The sequence below is a fragment of the Varanus komodoensis genome, unplaced genomic scaffold (genome assembly GCF_004798865.1).
Source record: "Varanus komodoensis strain SLA01 unplaced genomic scaffold, ASM479886v1 scaffold25, whole genome shotgun sequence".
Lineage (NCBI taxonomy): Eukaryota > Metazoa > Chordata > Lepidosauria > Squamata > Varanidae > Varanus > Varanus komodoensis.
Window position 1 is genome coordinate 10,060,579 of NW_025335661.1, and position 17,723 is coordinate 10,078,301.

At 40.0% G+C, this 17,723-nt stretch overlaps 1 protein-coding gene across 1 annotated transcript in view; it reads right to left on the reverse strand.

Moving 5' to 3' along the window:
- Positions 1 to 253: 253 nt before the first annotated feature.
- SLC9A9 (solute carrier family 9 member A9) overlaps positions 254 to 17,723 on the reverse strand; it is a 332,462-nt gene continuing 314,992 nt past the window's right edge. The window contains exons 15-16 of the mRNA XM_044432976.1: positions 6,066 to 6,171; positions 254 to 3,534 (exon numbers count right to left, since the gene is read on the reverse strand). Of these exons, the coding sequence (XP_044288911.1) occupies positions 3,313 to 3,534; positions 6,066 to 6,171 (328 nt within the window). The 3' untranslated portion in view covers positions 254 to 3,312. The remainder of the gene's footprint in view (positions 3,535 to 6,065; positions 6,172 to 17,723) is intronic.

The following is a 17,723-nucleotide window of genomic DNA, read 5'->3' on the forward strand; positions in this document are numbered from 1 at the left end:
TCAGCTAAGCCATTTTTTCTGGTGGGGACTATGATCCTTTGAAGCAATTTGGTACATGCTTTGCAAAAAAATTAAAAATGTTTCTAATCATAGGATTCCTGCTCCTTAATTTATGCTTAAAGCAGTTACTTTGGTATTATACACAACCAGCAATTAATTAGATTTGGAAGCAAGATTACAACTTGATTATATTTAAGTTTTTGTTGCTGTTTCCATTGATGATGGAACTCCAACTCATTCCACTTTACAATCATTCAGAGTTTCATTGAAATAACTTGACATTTATTCTTACAGATTACAGATGATATCTAAAATCATGAGGTCTTCTTTAATCAACTTTAGTTTATAGCTTAACTTGTATAGTGGGAACTTTTTTACAGCTTTGCAATAAGCAACTTGAAACTTTATTCCTGAGTTGAGAAACAGAAGTGATAATCCAATGTAATCATCTTTATGTACATTAATTTCAGTTGAGTACTTGTATTGTGGCCTTAAAGTGTAACCTCTATCATTGAAGAATTGCACTGAATTTTTTGAGGGTGTCTTGGATGCAGCCACTCATCTCACCTGAAATCTACATGTGTTACATTTGAGTAGCCAGAAAGCAAATTTGGGAAACCCCAAGCTGGACTAGGGCAACGGTTCATGGCAAATTATTTTGTTGCCTATGAAAATTTCAACAAGCCCATACCCATTTCATTTATTGAAGCTGAATGGATCTTGACTTCAACACTGGTGGTGGCCTATGCTCCTTTAGGGTGTGTACAATGGGCTGTGCAGCACGCAGAGGAAAATGGCTGGCAGTTTCAGGAGAAATGGCTGATGGGCTGCCACAGCTCCCCCCATCCCCCCAATCTGCTGCCTGAAGCAAGTGCTTCACTCTACCAGTTGGTAGGGCTGTCCTTGGTTCGTGCACAAGGAAGTAAAATGTAAGTTACACTTTGAGATCTTGAATCCCCTTTTCCATGGGATTGCTTGTCGTACTTCCAGCTGTATGATAGCACAGAAGGAGGTTCCCAAGGAGATGTGCCTTTAAGTACATGTTGCTTGGGCATGTATTTTGCAACAATGCCTTATAGCACTAGGCTAAGAAGTATTGAAGGGTCATGGGTAATAAAAGGAAAAAAACAACTTGTCAGAGGTGACTCTATAACTTGTTTGCATGACATTGTTAGTGTAAATTTGTGTTGATTTGAGGTGCATGGTACAACATCTAATCTATGTTATTTGCACTGAAAACAGTTTACATCAAAATGCACATAAGTCTGGAAGACAGTGTTACAAAGAGGGCAATTGCCTTGCTTTTACTTATTGCACTAAAGAAGTGTGAATGAATAAAAATCATACAGATCAGATTGGAGGCATGAGAACTATTACCTGCATACTTGGAATGCCTTAACTTCTTATCTTGGCCTCATATTTTTGTCTGCTCATCCTGCTCTGGAGGCAAAGTTTGGAGAAATTGTAGAAATACATTCTATAAGCCAAAATAGCGATGCAAAAGATCTTGAATTCTATTTTTGTTATGATTCATTACATTTTGTGTGTGTGATGGGGGAGATGATTGAAATAATTAGAGGACAAAGAATGGCAACAAAATAACATTCACATAAGGCTCCAAGGAGCCAAACATTTGTAGACACTGGATGCTCTTCTAATGCTGGAGAAGTCAGCAAACAGACAGAATGCACTGTAAACAACAGCACACCACAGTGAAATGAAAAACAAAGATAAACACTGTATTGCAGTTTAATAGTTGCATCATCTGGGTTTGCACTGTGTTTCGCCACAGAGCTGTTGTATTTCAGCACCCATTCCTTTCTTTCCAGATACTGAGAATGCCACCAGGGGAAGGCTTTGTGGCACACAGGAACAGCTAGGGAGGGGCTGCAGCTTAGCTGAAGAGGATGTGCTCTGCATGCAGAAAATCCCCGTTTCAATCCCTGCTGTCTCTAGGCAGCAATAAAACCCGGGAGAGCCACTGCCAGCCTGTGTAGACAACACTGAACTGGATGAACCAATGGAGCAACTCACTATAAGGCAGCTTCAGATGAGTATGAAAAGGGCTACTAGGGAAGGAAGCAGTGGGACAGGATGAGGACAGGTTGCCCACAGTGGACTTCCTGATAAGACTCAGATATCATTAAGAAGACAGTTAGTCACCTTATCTGTAGCATTTAGTTAACATCAAACATTTCAGCCATGCTGTCCCACCCTACTATAGTCCGTATAATACTGTGTAATATAGTAAATGGGTGTTTATAAATATAGTGCATTGGGGCATCATTGCAAACCTTCCTAATTTGTGGGTTGGTACAGTGATGATCTTGTGCTCATGAGGTCAGGCCACCTTTACTCCACACTATATGCAGGGCAGTTTTTAGTCTAAGACTCTCATTCCTTTCTGCATTTTTCTAAAACTGCACAGCAGATGCAAAAGATTGTGCACACATTATTTTGAAAGTCCTATACATCACACACACACACACACACACTCACTCAAGATTCCAGAAGTAAACAGTGAACATTAGGGAATCTGATGAAAGATTGCTTCAAGCCAGCACATGGACTTTGTATTATGAATCTACTGCACACGACTGGCAACAAATGGGTTAGGGAAAGATGCATAATTGCTGTCTATACTGGCGATCATGCTCAATCAAAATAATAATATAAAACCCTCTCTTATTGATCTGTTTAGGTTTCCGTAGCTCATATATCAATGCCCAGTTTTTGTCTGCTGCATTATTAACCCTTAGTTAGCAGACTGCCACATACTGAAAGACTTGTAAAGCATTGCAAAATGATGGGACACAGGCCTCTGCCCCCAGCTTGCTGTACAAAAATCTGTCCACCTCATCCCCACAAGATAGTGTACTGGCAAGAGATCAAAAGGGTCAACATGCCTGTGATCTTCGGAACATGTCCTAGTTAAATAAATTCCCACACTTTCCTCTCTTGAATTAATCAGAAGAATAACATTCAGCGCTTTTGTGTGTATGTAAGATAGGAACAGGAATGATGAAGCCTGATCAGAGAATAGGAGTGCATATGTAATGTCCCAGTAGCAGGCAGTGCCCTCAATTCCATTATTAAGAATTGCCACTGTCAGAAAAATTAAATGTAGTTGTATAATGTATAGAGATGATAATAAATTCTCAGTTCCTCTAGGCTCCAGGGAGAGATCCAGCAAGGTTTTTCTTCTCCTCAATTTATGCCCTTAATACATTTTCAAGCTTCTCACTAACTCTGCATAATAAACATGGCTTCTGAGCTCCTCGTTGTGCCTGTGATGCACATTTTCACTGGATTTCAGGCAGAAGAAGTCAACTGGGATTGACCTGGGACAGGTTCAGATTGGAGTTCATAGCCTCCTAAGCCAAGGTCTCCTTCATAAATGTTTTCTTCACCTGCAGGATAGGGTGATTTTTTTCTGCTCTGTGCTGGCACTGGAGAAAGGTCAGAGGCCTCATAATTCTGAGTCAGTTCATCATTATTGACAATAAAGTCCATATCATCATCCTTCAGTTGCTCCTGGGCAGTTTTTAATGCAAGAAGAAAGGAAGAAAGGAAGGAAGGAAGGAAGGAAGGAAGGGGTAAAAAAATCACAATAAGGCTTTGCAGTTCTATCAAATTTTGTCTTGATTTGATTAAAATTCTCTTGATTTCCTTTACATAAGAGTTCCCAACATTGGATTTTTGAGAGTTTTGTGGGTGCTTCAACAAGCTGGCAAGCATTATTCATAAAATGGCAGCCATGTCAGGCATGGCTGGCCACAAAACACTAAATTCCCAGAAGGCAAATGGTAAGACTGAAAGAAAAATAATGGGCCATGTGCATGAAGGGTGGTCAGCTAGTGACACTGAGATGCTGTTCTTGGGCCCTAACCAACAGAGCCAATTGTAAAGGAAAGCAGGAGTTGCAGTCCAAGAATATCTGAGTGGTCACAGAGAAGATCCTGATCGCTACCTTGGGCAGTTTGTCTGGATGCACAGGAATTCTTCCTGCCTTGAATGGTGAGTGCAAAAAATTAGCTCCAGGTTAAGTTTAAGAAATCTTGAATCCCTGTGCATGTCCAGGGGCCTGCATGTTCATGGCCAAAAAAGCAGCTGGAGAACAGCATTTCCACACTGGCATGACTGTCCATAAGGTAGGAGCATGGGGGTGAAAATATTGGGTTTGGGTTGGGAAATCAGAGCTCCCATGCATGGGCTACCTAATCAAGGGGGTTGGGTACCCAAATCAAGCAAAGAACTCCTGGGAGGTGCATTTGTGAGAGATGTATCAATCTATAGGAAGTCTATATGACCTGAAGGGTTGGGATGAAACTTCAGTTTAGTATTGGGTTAGCAGATCTTGGATCCCTGAGCATGACCAGGGGAATGGACATTCATGAGAGACGGCAGGCAACTTCAGAGGTTAAAAACAACAACCACTTGAGAGTGCATTGCTGTACGTATGAATGTCCTTGAATTACATGGGGTAGAAGCACTGAACTTAAAATCCTTGGGAAGTATTAGGTGTAGAAATGCAATACTCCCTGTGCCGCTGTGGGGCTCTGAAAATCAAGAAGATGGAGCAACAAAACTGGGTGAGTGATGCAGTTGTGCCACATGGCTCAATGTGGAGCAATTCTTGATGGCTATGGGGGATGCAGTAAAAACTCCAAACAGGGTTAGACCAGGGAGTCCTGGTATCCCAGGGAATGCTAGGAACCTGGAAATGCTCAATGTGAGGCAGAGAGCTGAGTGGTCAGAAAGAAAACCTGGAGAGTTCCATGCATAGGTGCATCAATGTGGCTTGAGATACGGGATGACAATCTCAGGTAATGGTTAAGGATAGAGAAGAGGGGCTCCCTTTGCACCTATTCCATACCAGAAATCAATGGGAATGGGTATGCAAAAGGAGTGGTCATGATGATGGTTGTGAGTGCTTCAACTGAGAGCAGTTTCCCAGGGCACAGCCAGGCTCAATGTCTGTCAGGGATGGGATGAAGCTTCACCTTAGGGTCAGGGTTTGGAAATCCTGGATCCCCCTGAGTGTCTGTGGGCCTGGAAATGCAGAGCTCTGTGCAGCAGTGTTTCATGATAGGTGCATTGCAATGACTAGGAAAATGGGGCAAAGCTCCGAGTTAGGGTAGGATTAGGGTCAGGAAATCTTGGGACCTCCTGCATATCCCTGGAAATTGATAAGATGTGGTAATCAAGCGGAGAGGTGAACGAGAAGTAGCACAAGCTCCTCTTGTGCCAATACAAGTGCATTAAAATGGAATAGAACTTGGGATGGAAATCTCAGGATACTACTGCCTTCACTTACAATTGGCTGTATTGGGTAGGGCTGATGTGAATTGCAGGCCAATAGCATCTGGAACATCACCTGATTTTCACTTTTCATGTACAGTGCATCCATGCTTGCAAGTTGCCTTCCTAATCACTCTACTGGGTTGGGTAACTTCCTATGGTATGAGATATGTATATGTTATTCAGTTTAAGTGAATAGTAAGCTTGCAAGCATAGGATCTTCATGGGCACATTGGAACATACATGGATCTCTGGATTCTAAGCAGAACTTTCCTATTGGTTGTCCCAAATCCCCGACTAGATGCAGTCTCCTGGTTTAGGGACTATTTGAGGCTCCCAGGAATCTAAAGCAGAATAATGTAGCCAATATTAGTAGCTTTCTCCACACATTTTCTCCTTCATCCTTTAAACAAAAATATTCTAACTTCTGGCACATATAATAACAGTATTATGGTCAAATATCTTTTTTGCAATGGTACAGTAATGTGGACTGAGTTGCCAATTGTGTGTTGAAGCACTTATAAAGAGAATTCTGGATGGATCCAATTGTCCGGATTCAAGTCTATCAGTCTCATCATGTGAGTTGGCTCAGAACTCTTAGGCTCAACCTGGGGTTTTTTATACCAAGTTGAATGAGAAAGCATGCTCTAAGCCTCAATGAAAGTTAACCTGAAATCAGTGTAATTCTTTCTGTTAACTTCTTGGAGATCTCACAGTGGAACTCCCAAAATAATGAAACATGCACATGCAAGCTAAATACTTACCCCATAGGCTCTAGGGCTAGTTAGCAATCTGGCCACAGGATTACACCATTCAGGTAAGGTTGTAGTAAGTGGTGGTCCCGCATGGGTGAGAATGGGCTTCAAATATCTGTGAACACTGTTAAGGTCTAATTCCCAGTCTGAGTTCAAATAGTGCTGTTAGGCACCCACCTCATAATAGCTAGTATGGCAATACAACATTTCCCAGCCTGATACCCTGGTAGTTTGGACTACCATGCCCAGTGGTCCTGCATATTGATCAAGTTGGCTGGGGCAGATAGGAATTAAAGTCCAGAACATCTGGAGGGCACCAGGTTGGGGAAGACTTTTACAATTAAACAGAAATGGGAAGTTGTCGTCATCAGTAAAGGAAAAGCAAGGGCCGTGGTATGTTTCAGTTCACTTTCACAAGTCATTCTAGGAACACTTTTTCATCTCCATCACAGGATTTGTTTCACCCATATAGCAAGTTATGCGAGAAATTGGGTTTTTAAATTTGAATGATGTAATTGCAGGAAATAGTTTCTGTGAACAGATGTTATCTTAAACTTACTCATTACTGATTGTTTATCATTATTATAGAGAAATATAGCATTCAAAATCTCATGGAGTATGGCTGCATACTTTATGCCAGAAAACCGTGTGACTGTCTATACTATGCATTTTGTAGCATTTCTAAAAGGACAGAAACATTAAAGAACTTGACAGCATAGTCTGGTTTCTCCTCTTCCCCTTATTCAGGTAAATGAAAGGACTTCCTCCATCACTTAAATAGAGAGGAAACAGCTCCCGGCTGAAATGTGGCTGCACAGGCAGAGGAGACATTCCTCTGTCATGGATCCTTTTGCCCACATGTCCTTGGTGGGCAAGACTCCTGTTCCACTCCAGGCATTTTTCAGCAAGTGATCCCTTTTCCTCTCTTTTCAAGTACATGGAGGGATGTTTCCATTCAATTGATTGGGAAGCAAAAAAAAAAAACCCTGAAATTTTCCCCCTGAAAATTGCAATGGGGGGGTGGGCAGTCCTCCTACCAAGAACGATATTGCCCCAAAATCCCTTTTAAAAGCCTGCGCTTCATCCTACCCCAGCCATTTTTCAGCAGGAGATGCTTTCCCCCTCCCTATTCAATTAAATGGCACGACTCCATCATTCATGGAATTATTGGACAAGGGATGAGGGAGAAATTAGCTTAGTTCACACCTAATTTACGCTTCCATAGCCAATACACAAACCAAACTGCAGTTCTACTGTAGTATTCACATTTTACTAAATCTTGCAAAGCAGTTCTCAAAAAAGCATACAAAAACGAGCACATTACCAAAAACAACATATATCATGTATTGCATTAGGAAAACTTGTTCGCTGATATATATGCATTAGGAAGAAACAAGTACAAAAATGAGTATGCTATAGCAATGTGTGTGAAAATACATGTGAGCTTTTCTGCAGGCTGTTTTTTCAAAAGCTCTCAGAGGTATCCATGGGGCAAAATGAACTGAAGGTTGGGAAAACTGGAAGTGGAGTGAAACTGAACTTGACAGATGCACCCATCCTTGGCTGAGGCTGCTCACTGACCATTTGCTGGCAGGGACACGTGCAATGTGCAGGCCATCGCTTGATGCTTCGCTTACTGCTTGGTGAATATGCTCATTTTTGAGCTTCTGCTTGTTCCTCTAAACCTAACATGCCACCATCAGCATGCCTGGAATATCAAGCAATGCCGGGAACTTGTCATGCCCAGAACTTCACACAGACATGTTATTAGAAAATAGGAGGGAATCTAGTCACAGGATGTGTATAACAAGCTATCTGGGTGTATCGTTTTCATCTGACATCTGTGATGCCCTGAAAAAAGTGCCCTATAGACAATCGCAGGCAAGAGAAACAAAAACAAAACCCTATTCAAGACACAGCTGCAGGGAGCACTTTTCATAAAAGAGGCAAATAGCTAGCAATTGTCACGTATTTTCTGCTTCCTTCAGATGGCCCACTCTCCATTTTACAAATCAAATCAATGCTCCCTTTCCTTGTCATGATGCAAATGTATTTCAAGAAATGTTAAGTAACTGTATAGCTCAGGAGTAAGTGTTAAGTTGTTCCATATAATGTGCTCTTTCTCAGAATCCAACACATTCGTTTTACACTTCACACTCCAGTGCTCCTTTATATGAAATTATGTAAATATGCCAGAAACAGGCTTATGCTATTGTTTTGCACCTGTCTTTCCGATCTTTTCATCCCAAAGTGATTTATTGGGATAAAAGAAAATCTGCTCATCCTGAGTAATTATATCGTCCTCCTATCTGCTCAGAATAATTTTCACCAACATCACTTGTAACGGATGTATCTTTTGCCACTTTTCCATGATACTATTTCTGCTGTACTAGGAGAAGCTAGTTGTCCATTATTTATTTTCAGTGTTTAAGAACCTTTCATTTTTACATTTGCTTTGATTACATTCTTTAGCTAGGAAAGAAAAGGGTTTTAAAGCCAAATGATGGCCAGAGATCTTGTATTAACAACAAAACGCTCATTTTAACCACTTCCAGTCTTATGTCTGAAATTCATGTAGCCATGGACGAATGGGCCATGTTCTTACTGGGGCTTTTCAACCTCTCCTGAACAACACAGCCCTTGTGCTTCACCTCACATCTGCTCCTGAAGGCCTGGTGACCCTTGACTGGAATGGATTTTAATGTAGTATGAAAGTGGCTGCAGCTATAATGGGAAATTGGCAACACTTCCATCATGTCTGCAAGGTACACACAAACATTCCTTTAGATTCTAGCCATTATTCAATCCAGTCAAAATTAACTAAATCCCTTTTCTTAATTTTATTCTTTAGAATTGGTGTGACATAACTGTGTTTAGACTGTAGTTCATGCCCTAAATTCCTGCCAAAGTTCATCTATGCACTTTTCAAGGAGTGAGAAATCCGTGTCAAGGGAGTATAAGAAAGGACTATTATTACCTTCAAAACCATGCATAATGAAAATCTCTGGTTCAGACCATACTTTGGATAGTGGGCAGATAAGCTCTGGACCATTTTGGAGGAGGGATGCTGAAGCAAAAGAGGTCTTTGGCTTTTTGGGAAACTCAGAGCTTCAGGTTTCCTCACTGAGTGTTACAGAGAAATGTATGGTGGCAGAGACCCACTGACAAGTTTCCTTGGTGGTGGTGGGGTTGGCCTTGATTCCCCAGACAATTTTTTGGGGCTTTATGTCTTTGCTTTGCAACTCAGTGAGACAGCATTGCTCCATTAACTTGCAGAAAGAAAAATAAAATTTGTATATCCTGATAAACCTCCCTCCCTCTCTCTCTCTCTCTCTCTCTCTCTCTCTCTCTCTCTCTCTCTCTCTCATTCTCTAGGTGTCAGGGAGGGGAGATGTCCATCCTCCCAGCAAGGACACTGTTGCCTTAAGGCCACATAATGTTTGTGGAAATACTTTCTCTCCTTTGAAAGAGACATAGATAAAAGCTGTCAAGAGTCCCAGCTAGCTATTCATTGCCAAGAAGGACTGCTCAGGGTCTATACTGAGGCAGCTGTCAATACCCACATGCCACCTTCAGAGTATTCCCCAGAAGAGTAGGGGAGAAGGGGAAAGACAGTGCTGCTTGCTCCAGTCTTCCTAACTAATGGGTTCAAGCCACTGGGAGCAGCAGCATCTCTGTTCCCTCCACCCCAAAACAAACACTCATGACCTCCTGTGATGCAGAAATTTCCATGAGTTAACTCTGCTCAGGACCATGTGAATTAATTGTGAATAAAGCCATTGAAGATAATCTTATTAACTTCTGAGTAGAAATGTGTTTCAGCTAGATGTATTTTGAGCACATAGACAAAGGAGATAATCAGGGAAGCTTGAAAAGATCCTACAACATTTATTTTTTTCAGAGCTGAGGGGACAGGGCATTTGCAGGCCTGAGAGAGAAGCCATGGGGGAGGCAGGAAGGCAGGAAAGGAAGGATCTCCAAGTTGCTGCCATTTTATTAAGCCCTGGCAGAACCACCTTGCAATTCAACAGCTGAAATAAAACCTTCTCCTGGACCCAGAACATTTAGGACATTTAGAGCATTTAGGCAAATCTAGGACACACTGAGATACATTGGCTCTGAAGAAATCTGAGATGTCTTGGCAAAAATAGCACAAGGAGTACAGGTTGGAGTAAGTATCACATGACATACCAGTGAATCAGGCATTACGTTATAAGTACCTAGTCTAGATTGCCCCTCAGTTATCTGACATATCACCTTTTTTCAGTCTGCACCTATGCAAATGTTAAGATAATTAGGGGGCATCTTGTCTTTACCACGACCTGCAGATTTCCATGCTGCAGAAACCTGGAAGTGGACCTTTTCTACAATGTACCCTGCAAGTATTTGAGCAAGACCAACCGTAGAATACTTTAGGCATGAGTTAAACCCATCTCCTTGCCCAGGCCCTTACACAGTAAATATGCTGCCCAGATGGTTTGTTAGCTATGGTGTTGGGAGTATTGATTTTTATATTTTTAGAAATAATTTAACCATCATTATGTATTTAATGCACCCAGTATTTTAATGGATTTGATCTATTTTAATCTCCCTGTTAAATGCTTTGAGATATTTCTTTAACATGCTCAGTGGTATAGAAATCTGTTTAATAATAATACTAGTAATAATATAATTTCTTCCCTTGATGCTGGCCCGGCCAGCTGCCTCAGTGCCCTTCCAAGTTTGCAGCAAGCCTGAAGCTTTGGGTAAGGCTTGCACTGCGTAAGAGATCTGAATATATTTTCTATCTTGCCATTTTCTTTATGAAACATTCCATGTTGGTTTGGTGTTACAGTGTTTTCCAAAGTGGGTGCATACTTCAGTTAATAAGCAAGCAGTCTCAGGAAAGTTTTCACAGGTCGTGTGGGGTCCAACTACTTAATCTTGTACAGGACCTCTCACTGAGAATTAATTTGCAGACCTCAGTGGTTGTTCAGTTTCATCTAGAAAGAGGTGCTTCTTTCTGAGTGCTGGACTTGGCCATGTAAGGTTTCATATATTAAAGCTATAGAAGCCAGTCCAAATAGGTGTGTGTGCGTGTTCTCCATGATATAAAAGAGCTGTAATTTGGGGAAAACTAGATTTGTGATGCTTGATTTGATTTTGGGTTGATAGGAACATAGGGAGCTGCCATAGACCAAGCCAATCTATTTGTCCATCTTGTACAATATTGTCCACTCAGTGGTCTCAGTGGTCTCTAAGGGCTAAGACAATTATGGAATCTGGGGAAGTTTTGATACTGAGGATTCTGCAGCTGCTTCCAACCAAGACCCAGGAATGTGTGAGGTCCTGGTGAGCAAAGTGACACGATCACTGAAGAGGCCAACCGTATGTCCTAAAAAAGAAGCGGGGGGACCATTCCTTTGCAACTGCCTAGGGCAAATTGCCTGACTTGCTCTCCACCATCTGGGCAGCTCTGCTTTTTGCCCCTGGCAGAGTTCTTCCTGATCACATGCGACCTGAGTTGAACTGAACAAAAGATGCTAGACAGTGAATTTGGAACCTTCTGTATGCAAAGCATTTGCTCTATCACTGAACAGTAATCTGTCCCCTAACATGATCAGGCATGTATGGATTTTGTTAAATTCATTCTGTCTATGTTTCATAGATTGTTAGGCATCTTTCATTCTATTATCTGCACATTGGCTGAATTGAATTTACCAGAATTTCATTCTACTTGTGTTAATTTGCATTACTTGTGCAAATGCAGTAATCTGACCAGTTAATATGAATTAGTGCATATTTCCTCCTCCCCAAGAAATATTGGTCTGCAGAAGCTGATCCACTTTAGAATCTGTAGATCATATTCATAGACATTCAAACTTATTTGAATCCATTGCAGATTTCTCTACTGTCCCTAAATATATGTATGTTCTATGCACTCACTTTGCAAAATGTTGATGAGATTTTTCAAAATAGTTTTGGAGTAAATATTATTTGCCTTGCTGTTCCCAAAGAAGACATACTCCTTCAGCATCTTCTGCTTTGCTTTTGTGCAACCTATTGAAGCCATCAGTTATAAATCTTCTCTTACTCCTGATGAGCACTGCCTTCAAATAGAGACCATTTTCTGTAGTTGACTGGATTCTTCTCATTTTGTAATAACCTATTAACCTCCATGTTGTACTGTTAGCTATTTATTATTATGCCTGTCTAGAAGTTTAAATCCCAGTGGATCATTTTTAGCATTTTAGTAAATGCAACCATGATCTTGCCTCTTGATTCTTGGGACAACTGCCTAATACCTATGAGAAGTATTCTAACCTATGGAAAGTATTATCTATCTCTTCAAAAGCATGGAAAACTGAGTTTCTTACAATGCCATTCTTTCCTCTCAGGTTATGTTCTAATGTGTTATCTGTCAAGATTTACACAGCAGTAAAGCGCAACTACTGTTATGTAGGAGTAACATTCCATAGTTGTAAAGTGCATTCACTATTCTGCTCACAGAAGGTAAGTAGAAAGTGCTTCAAGGCAACCATCCAAGCCTCAAGCTGCCCCTATGACAATTATGTGCTATTTCATTTATTTATTTCATACAATTTTAATCTGCAAAATAGCTAAAGTCTTCTAGGTGGGTTATAAGCAGTTAAACAACTAAAATGCCATTTTAAAACACTTATATTTAAGAGTGTTTTAATCAAAATTATTTAAAAGAATAACAAAAATATAATGCAAAACAAGCAGCATAGAATGGATAAAAGAGCCATGATAACAGGTCCCTAAAATTCCTGGAAGAAGAGAAAGGTCTTTGACTGACCTTGAAAAGATATTAGTGCTGGTGCCAGGATAACCTCCTTTGGGAGTTATTCCTTAAGTGAGGTGACCCCACTGAGAAGGCCCTCCCTTTTGTAGTCACCCATCTAGCTTCTTTGTCAGGGGTTTCTAGAGGAGGGCCCTCAAAGACGACCTAAGGGTTTGAGCAGGTACTAGCAGGAGAGGGCATGCTGCTAGATACTCTGGTGATACTCGTAAAGTTGTGGGCACAGTTACTGCAGTGCTGCTCTGTGCTTAATATTGTAGCTGCTGCCTGCACCCCTCCTCTGCCCCTGAGTCATAGCACAACAGCAGGTGTTTAGTTCTAGTTAAACTGAAAAACAACTGCAGCTTACATCTTCTCCTGCAGCTTACATCTTCTCCTGTGGCAAAATATGAAGCACAGGCAAGCGTAGCATCTTTTGAATCTCAGACAATTTCTCAGGAACTTGAATCCCACCAAAGAAGCAAGGAAGAATGCATGGTTCAGGAAGCTTGCAAATGAAATCCATTCGTAAGAATGTAGCAACTGGCCTTAAAGGCAAGGGAGGGAGAATGCACTTGCTGAGAGCGGATTTGGAAATATTTGAGATGGATTTCTCTTTAACAGTTTTAAGATGTTGTGTTCTTTCTTTCATGGCTTTCCAGCTTTCCTTTGGCAGCTCTGACTAAGAGATGGGGCTTTTGATTAAATAGCTATGTTATGCTATGTTTGTGATGGCTGAGATTATAAGAACAATTCAGCCAATATATAATCTGACAGGTGAAGGAAGCATTTACAAGATACCTTTGAAATTAAGTCATCAGGACTCCTGATGGATTTTCTGGTACCTAATATGTTATTTGTATTGATGCCCCTTTTCTTATGCTTACACTCTAACTGGAACACAATCCTATGCATGTTTGCTCATGCAAAAAAGTCCCACTACTCAGCATTTCCCTGCCAGTCATGCTAGCTGGGGTCATGCTGGGAGTTGTAAGGCTCTTTTCCATCTATACATGCATAACATTACCCCCAATATATTAGGCATTTAGAAATCCTGCAGTGGTTACCCTAAGGACCCATGCCTCATGTGAGGCTGAAAAGATATATCTTACCAATATTTTGCCTCCAATGATACATGCACAATAACAAAATGAAATTTGGCAAGCTGATCTTTTGTGGTGAATGCCTCTGGGGAGGGGCAGGTCCTGCCTCCCTTGAAGGAGGTGGCAATCCTCTGGGAAGTAAGGATTGTAATATTATATCATCGTAATTGTATTCTATATTGTATAGTATTGTGATGGCTGTGGAATAATTTGGACTTGTATGATTCAGGCATTTTGTTATTTTTATTTATTTTTGAGTATTTATTTCATTTTGTTCTCTTAGTATTTAATTATTTGAATCCATCTAACTATTTCTACTTAACTTTATTGTTATGTCCAGCAGAGGTAGGATTATGTGGCCACTGTTAATATGAGGACAAGAGGTGGGTAGGTTGGCGGCTGAGAGATGTTTAGATTTACTTAAAAAATGGTCCTTTGTAATTATGATTATTGCTTTTTCCTGTTAATTGTTATAGAACGTTGCAAATGTAATTATGAACATCTATTTTTAGTACTGCTTTTTTGTAAACCATTCTGGCAGCCATGTATGGTTGCTGAACAGTATATAAAAACAATAAATACACAAATAAATATAGTATAGTGAAATGTCTCATGAAAGCAAGCAGGAATTCTTTGCTTTCACTGAAAACTGCTCCTTTAGCTATTGTCCCTGGAAAGCCATTCCATGACTGTGGAAGGACCACACATAAGAAGCCATGAGAAAGAAACCGGAGATGCCTGATGGCAAAGGAAATCTTTAGAGAACACAGAGCAATCTGAAATATGATAGGAGACATCACAGCCCTCCCCCATATAGTGTTGAATACAGATGATCAAAACCCTGCATGGAATATAGAAAAGGGAAACAAACAAATCCACCCTCCATTTCAAAAGCAGCGGGGGGCATTGATCAGCTAGAGACCTACCATATATTTTCTCCTGCTCAGAACTATTCTCAGCATGGAGTCTGCTAAAACAACTTGTTTATTATCTGCATTGTTCCCATATTCTCACTCTACTGAACTATATAATCTTAAGACTGAAGTATCTGGAAGCCTTGGGCAAATTATTCTTCAGATTTCTATAGCACACATGTTAGTTGTTCAGGTCTGGCCTGCCCACACCCCTCACCTTCTTTTATTGTTTCCATGCTATAAGATAAAATAAGTTCATGACAAGAGCAAAAATATGTGCCCAGTATATAAATCTTCCCTCCCCCAACAAATATACAGGAGAGAAAAAGATCTGCAGGGGAGATAGCAAGCTATAGTATCTTAGTTAAATCTCCTGGGTTCTGGTCTGGTTGTCTGTGCTTTGCACTGTGGCTGCAAAAGTGTTAACTCATGTTGAATAAGGGAGAAAAAGAAATGGAGTTCTCCACTTGATGATGGGATAAGAATTCAGGTACTTATATATTCCAGTAATATGACCTCTTGGTCATTCAGACACTTTTGGGTTAATGTGTATGGCTCTTTTGCTGTCCTCTCTTTGTGCATTTTTGTCACTGCTACAGAAGCTGGAAACAGGTATCCAGCTCTGTATTCATTTGCACTGAATGAGAATCCACCAGGGCTATAAGATGGAGGGAAGGCTTTCTTATTACTGGAGTATCTCCAGGCTGGTGATTGTTTCTCCTGAACAGAAAAGCATATCAAAACTTCCTGTTCAGTGTGAAAGTAGCACTAGTCTTCCTAGCTAGAAATGAGAAGGCATGGGAAAAAATCTGGAGAAAAAAATGGAAAAATAAAACATTTTTTTCCAAAGCCTTCTACATTTTTTCCTTGAAATGGCAAAATGGGAACAATGACTTATGGAATATCAGATTTGCCAGCAAGTCTTCACATATTTACTCCTCCAAAATGTTTTCTAAAAGCTATGTAAAAGATGTCTATTTAATGATCTGATGTACTGTATCAGATCATTGCAATTCTTGCACACTGAAGGCAAACAAGTCCTAGGTTGTAAACTGAGACTACAACTCTCAAAGGCAGAAGCATTTTTGCTTCTAGGGGTCTTTGGCACTGTCATAAGAGAAGGAAGGTTTCAGGTTCTTCTTTGCTTGTGGGCTTTTTCTTGTTGGTATAATTGGTGGATTGGCTTCTTTTTATTTTTCTATTCTTTTCTTAAATAGATGAGATATGGAAAGAACAACAATATAAGAAAAAAAGTGAAATAAATTGCCAAGAAATTTTAAACCAGTAAAGCAATCTTTTCATAACCTGTATATTTCCAAAAAGATCACAAATTTATATCTTTCTGTCAGTCAAAACTCTGTTGAAGTTCAAAAAAAGAATGGCTATAGTTCTCTATACCAACAAATTTTCCAATTGCTTCAAATTAGTTATAAATCATCAACAGTGTTTTAACAAGCTTGGTGGAACTGTTTCTGACCTCTTGACTAGTTCTCAAAGGATGAAAACAAGTAAAGATCAACAAAAAGGAGCTGAAATTATACATATTTGAAAGGTAAGGGTTTAAATTTATCTGAAATCAGAAAACTGAAACATATTTTAACTGCATTAAACTCTTATGTAAATCAGAATTAAATTCCTATTGTTCTGTTGCTCTGTTGCAACCCCCACTCTCCAACATAACTTAGTGTTTACCAGCAAGTTAGTCATTAAGTTATTTTTCCTTTTCTGACCATTTTGTTGCAGGACATCTAGCGAATGAAGGCATTTCTACACTGCAAGTTCTTTTGAGGAAAAAAATACTGCCAAATGAAATATGCATTTTAAAATGCTACTAGGATGGGAAAATGTATCCTTGTATTATGTAAGATGTGTCCAGCAGACAAAAAATCCTTTCATTTGACCATATTTGCAAATCCATTTTTTCTAAGGGAGGAAGACCATACTGATCAAGATGCAGGTAATTTTTTCCAGTGTTCTCATTCCAAAAGCCCTTTTTCGGCTCTTTCTGAGTTTCCCCACAGCAAAGAAATCTTCAAGCATTACAAACATTGCAAACACCTGCATCCAAAAAATTCTCAATCGTTTCTACTGCAGCCATGTGACACCTGCAGAACAGGGAAAAAATGACCAAGAGTTGCAAGAGCATTATATTCTTCTGGAACCCCCTTGTCAATAACTTAAAATGTGTACTGGTTGGAAGCTTTTAAATTGCCAAGACTATATACCACTTGCCCAGCAGACTTTTTCTGAGCAAACATCTTTTAGAATCTGAATATTAACATGTAGTGGAATCTGTGCAAGGAAAAACACTACAGATGGATGGACAAATGTGAGCAGAGAAGGAATCATAAACTTTGTAATGACAACACCCCAACAACACCTTTACAAAACCATCAAAACAAGAGGAAACAGGCATACTGCAGAGTATTTCAGCTGTAAAATATGTGAAATCCTACAGAAAATTGGGAGTGGTAAAGTATTTGCTTTGCTGACTGACAATCCAAATAATATGAAAGTGACCTGGGAGAATCATAATGGAGAAGTATTCATATATTATTGCAAAAAGATATGCATGCCATGGGCTAAACGTGTTTCTTGGTGATATGATGAAGTTGGATACCCCTCAAAAGGTCTATATGCAAGTACAAGTAGTTATACAACATGTAACATCTACTCATATTGTAGCTGCAATCTTCAAAGAATAGAATAGTGACACCAAAGTACTGTAGTGGGGTGAAGTGGTGATCTTCTTTGACAGCTTACTAAAAGCACAGAGGAAACAGTAATAGTAGGGGATTTGAAAATACCCAGAAGTGTACTGAATACGATACTTGACAGTGTCTTCTGGGAGCAGCTGTAAAACTTTCTG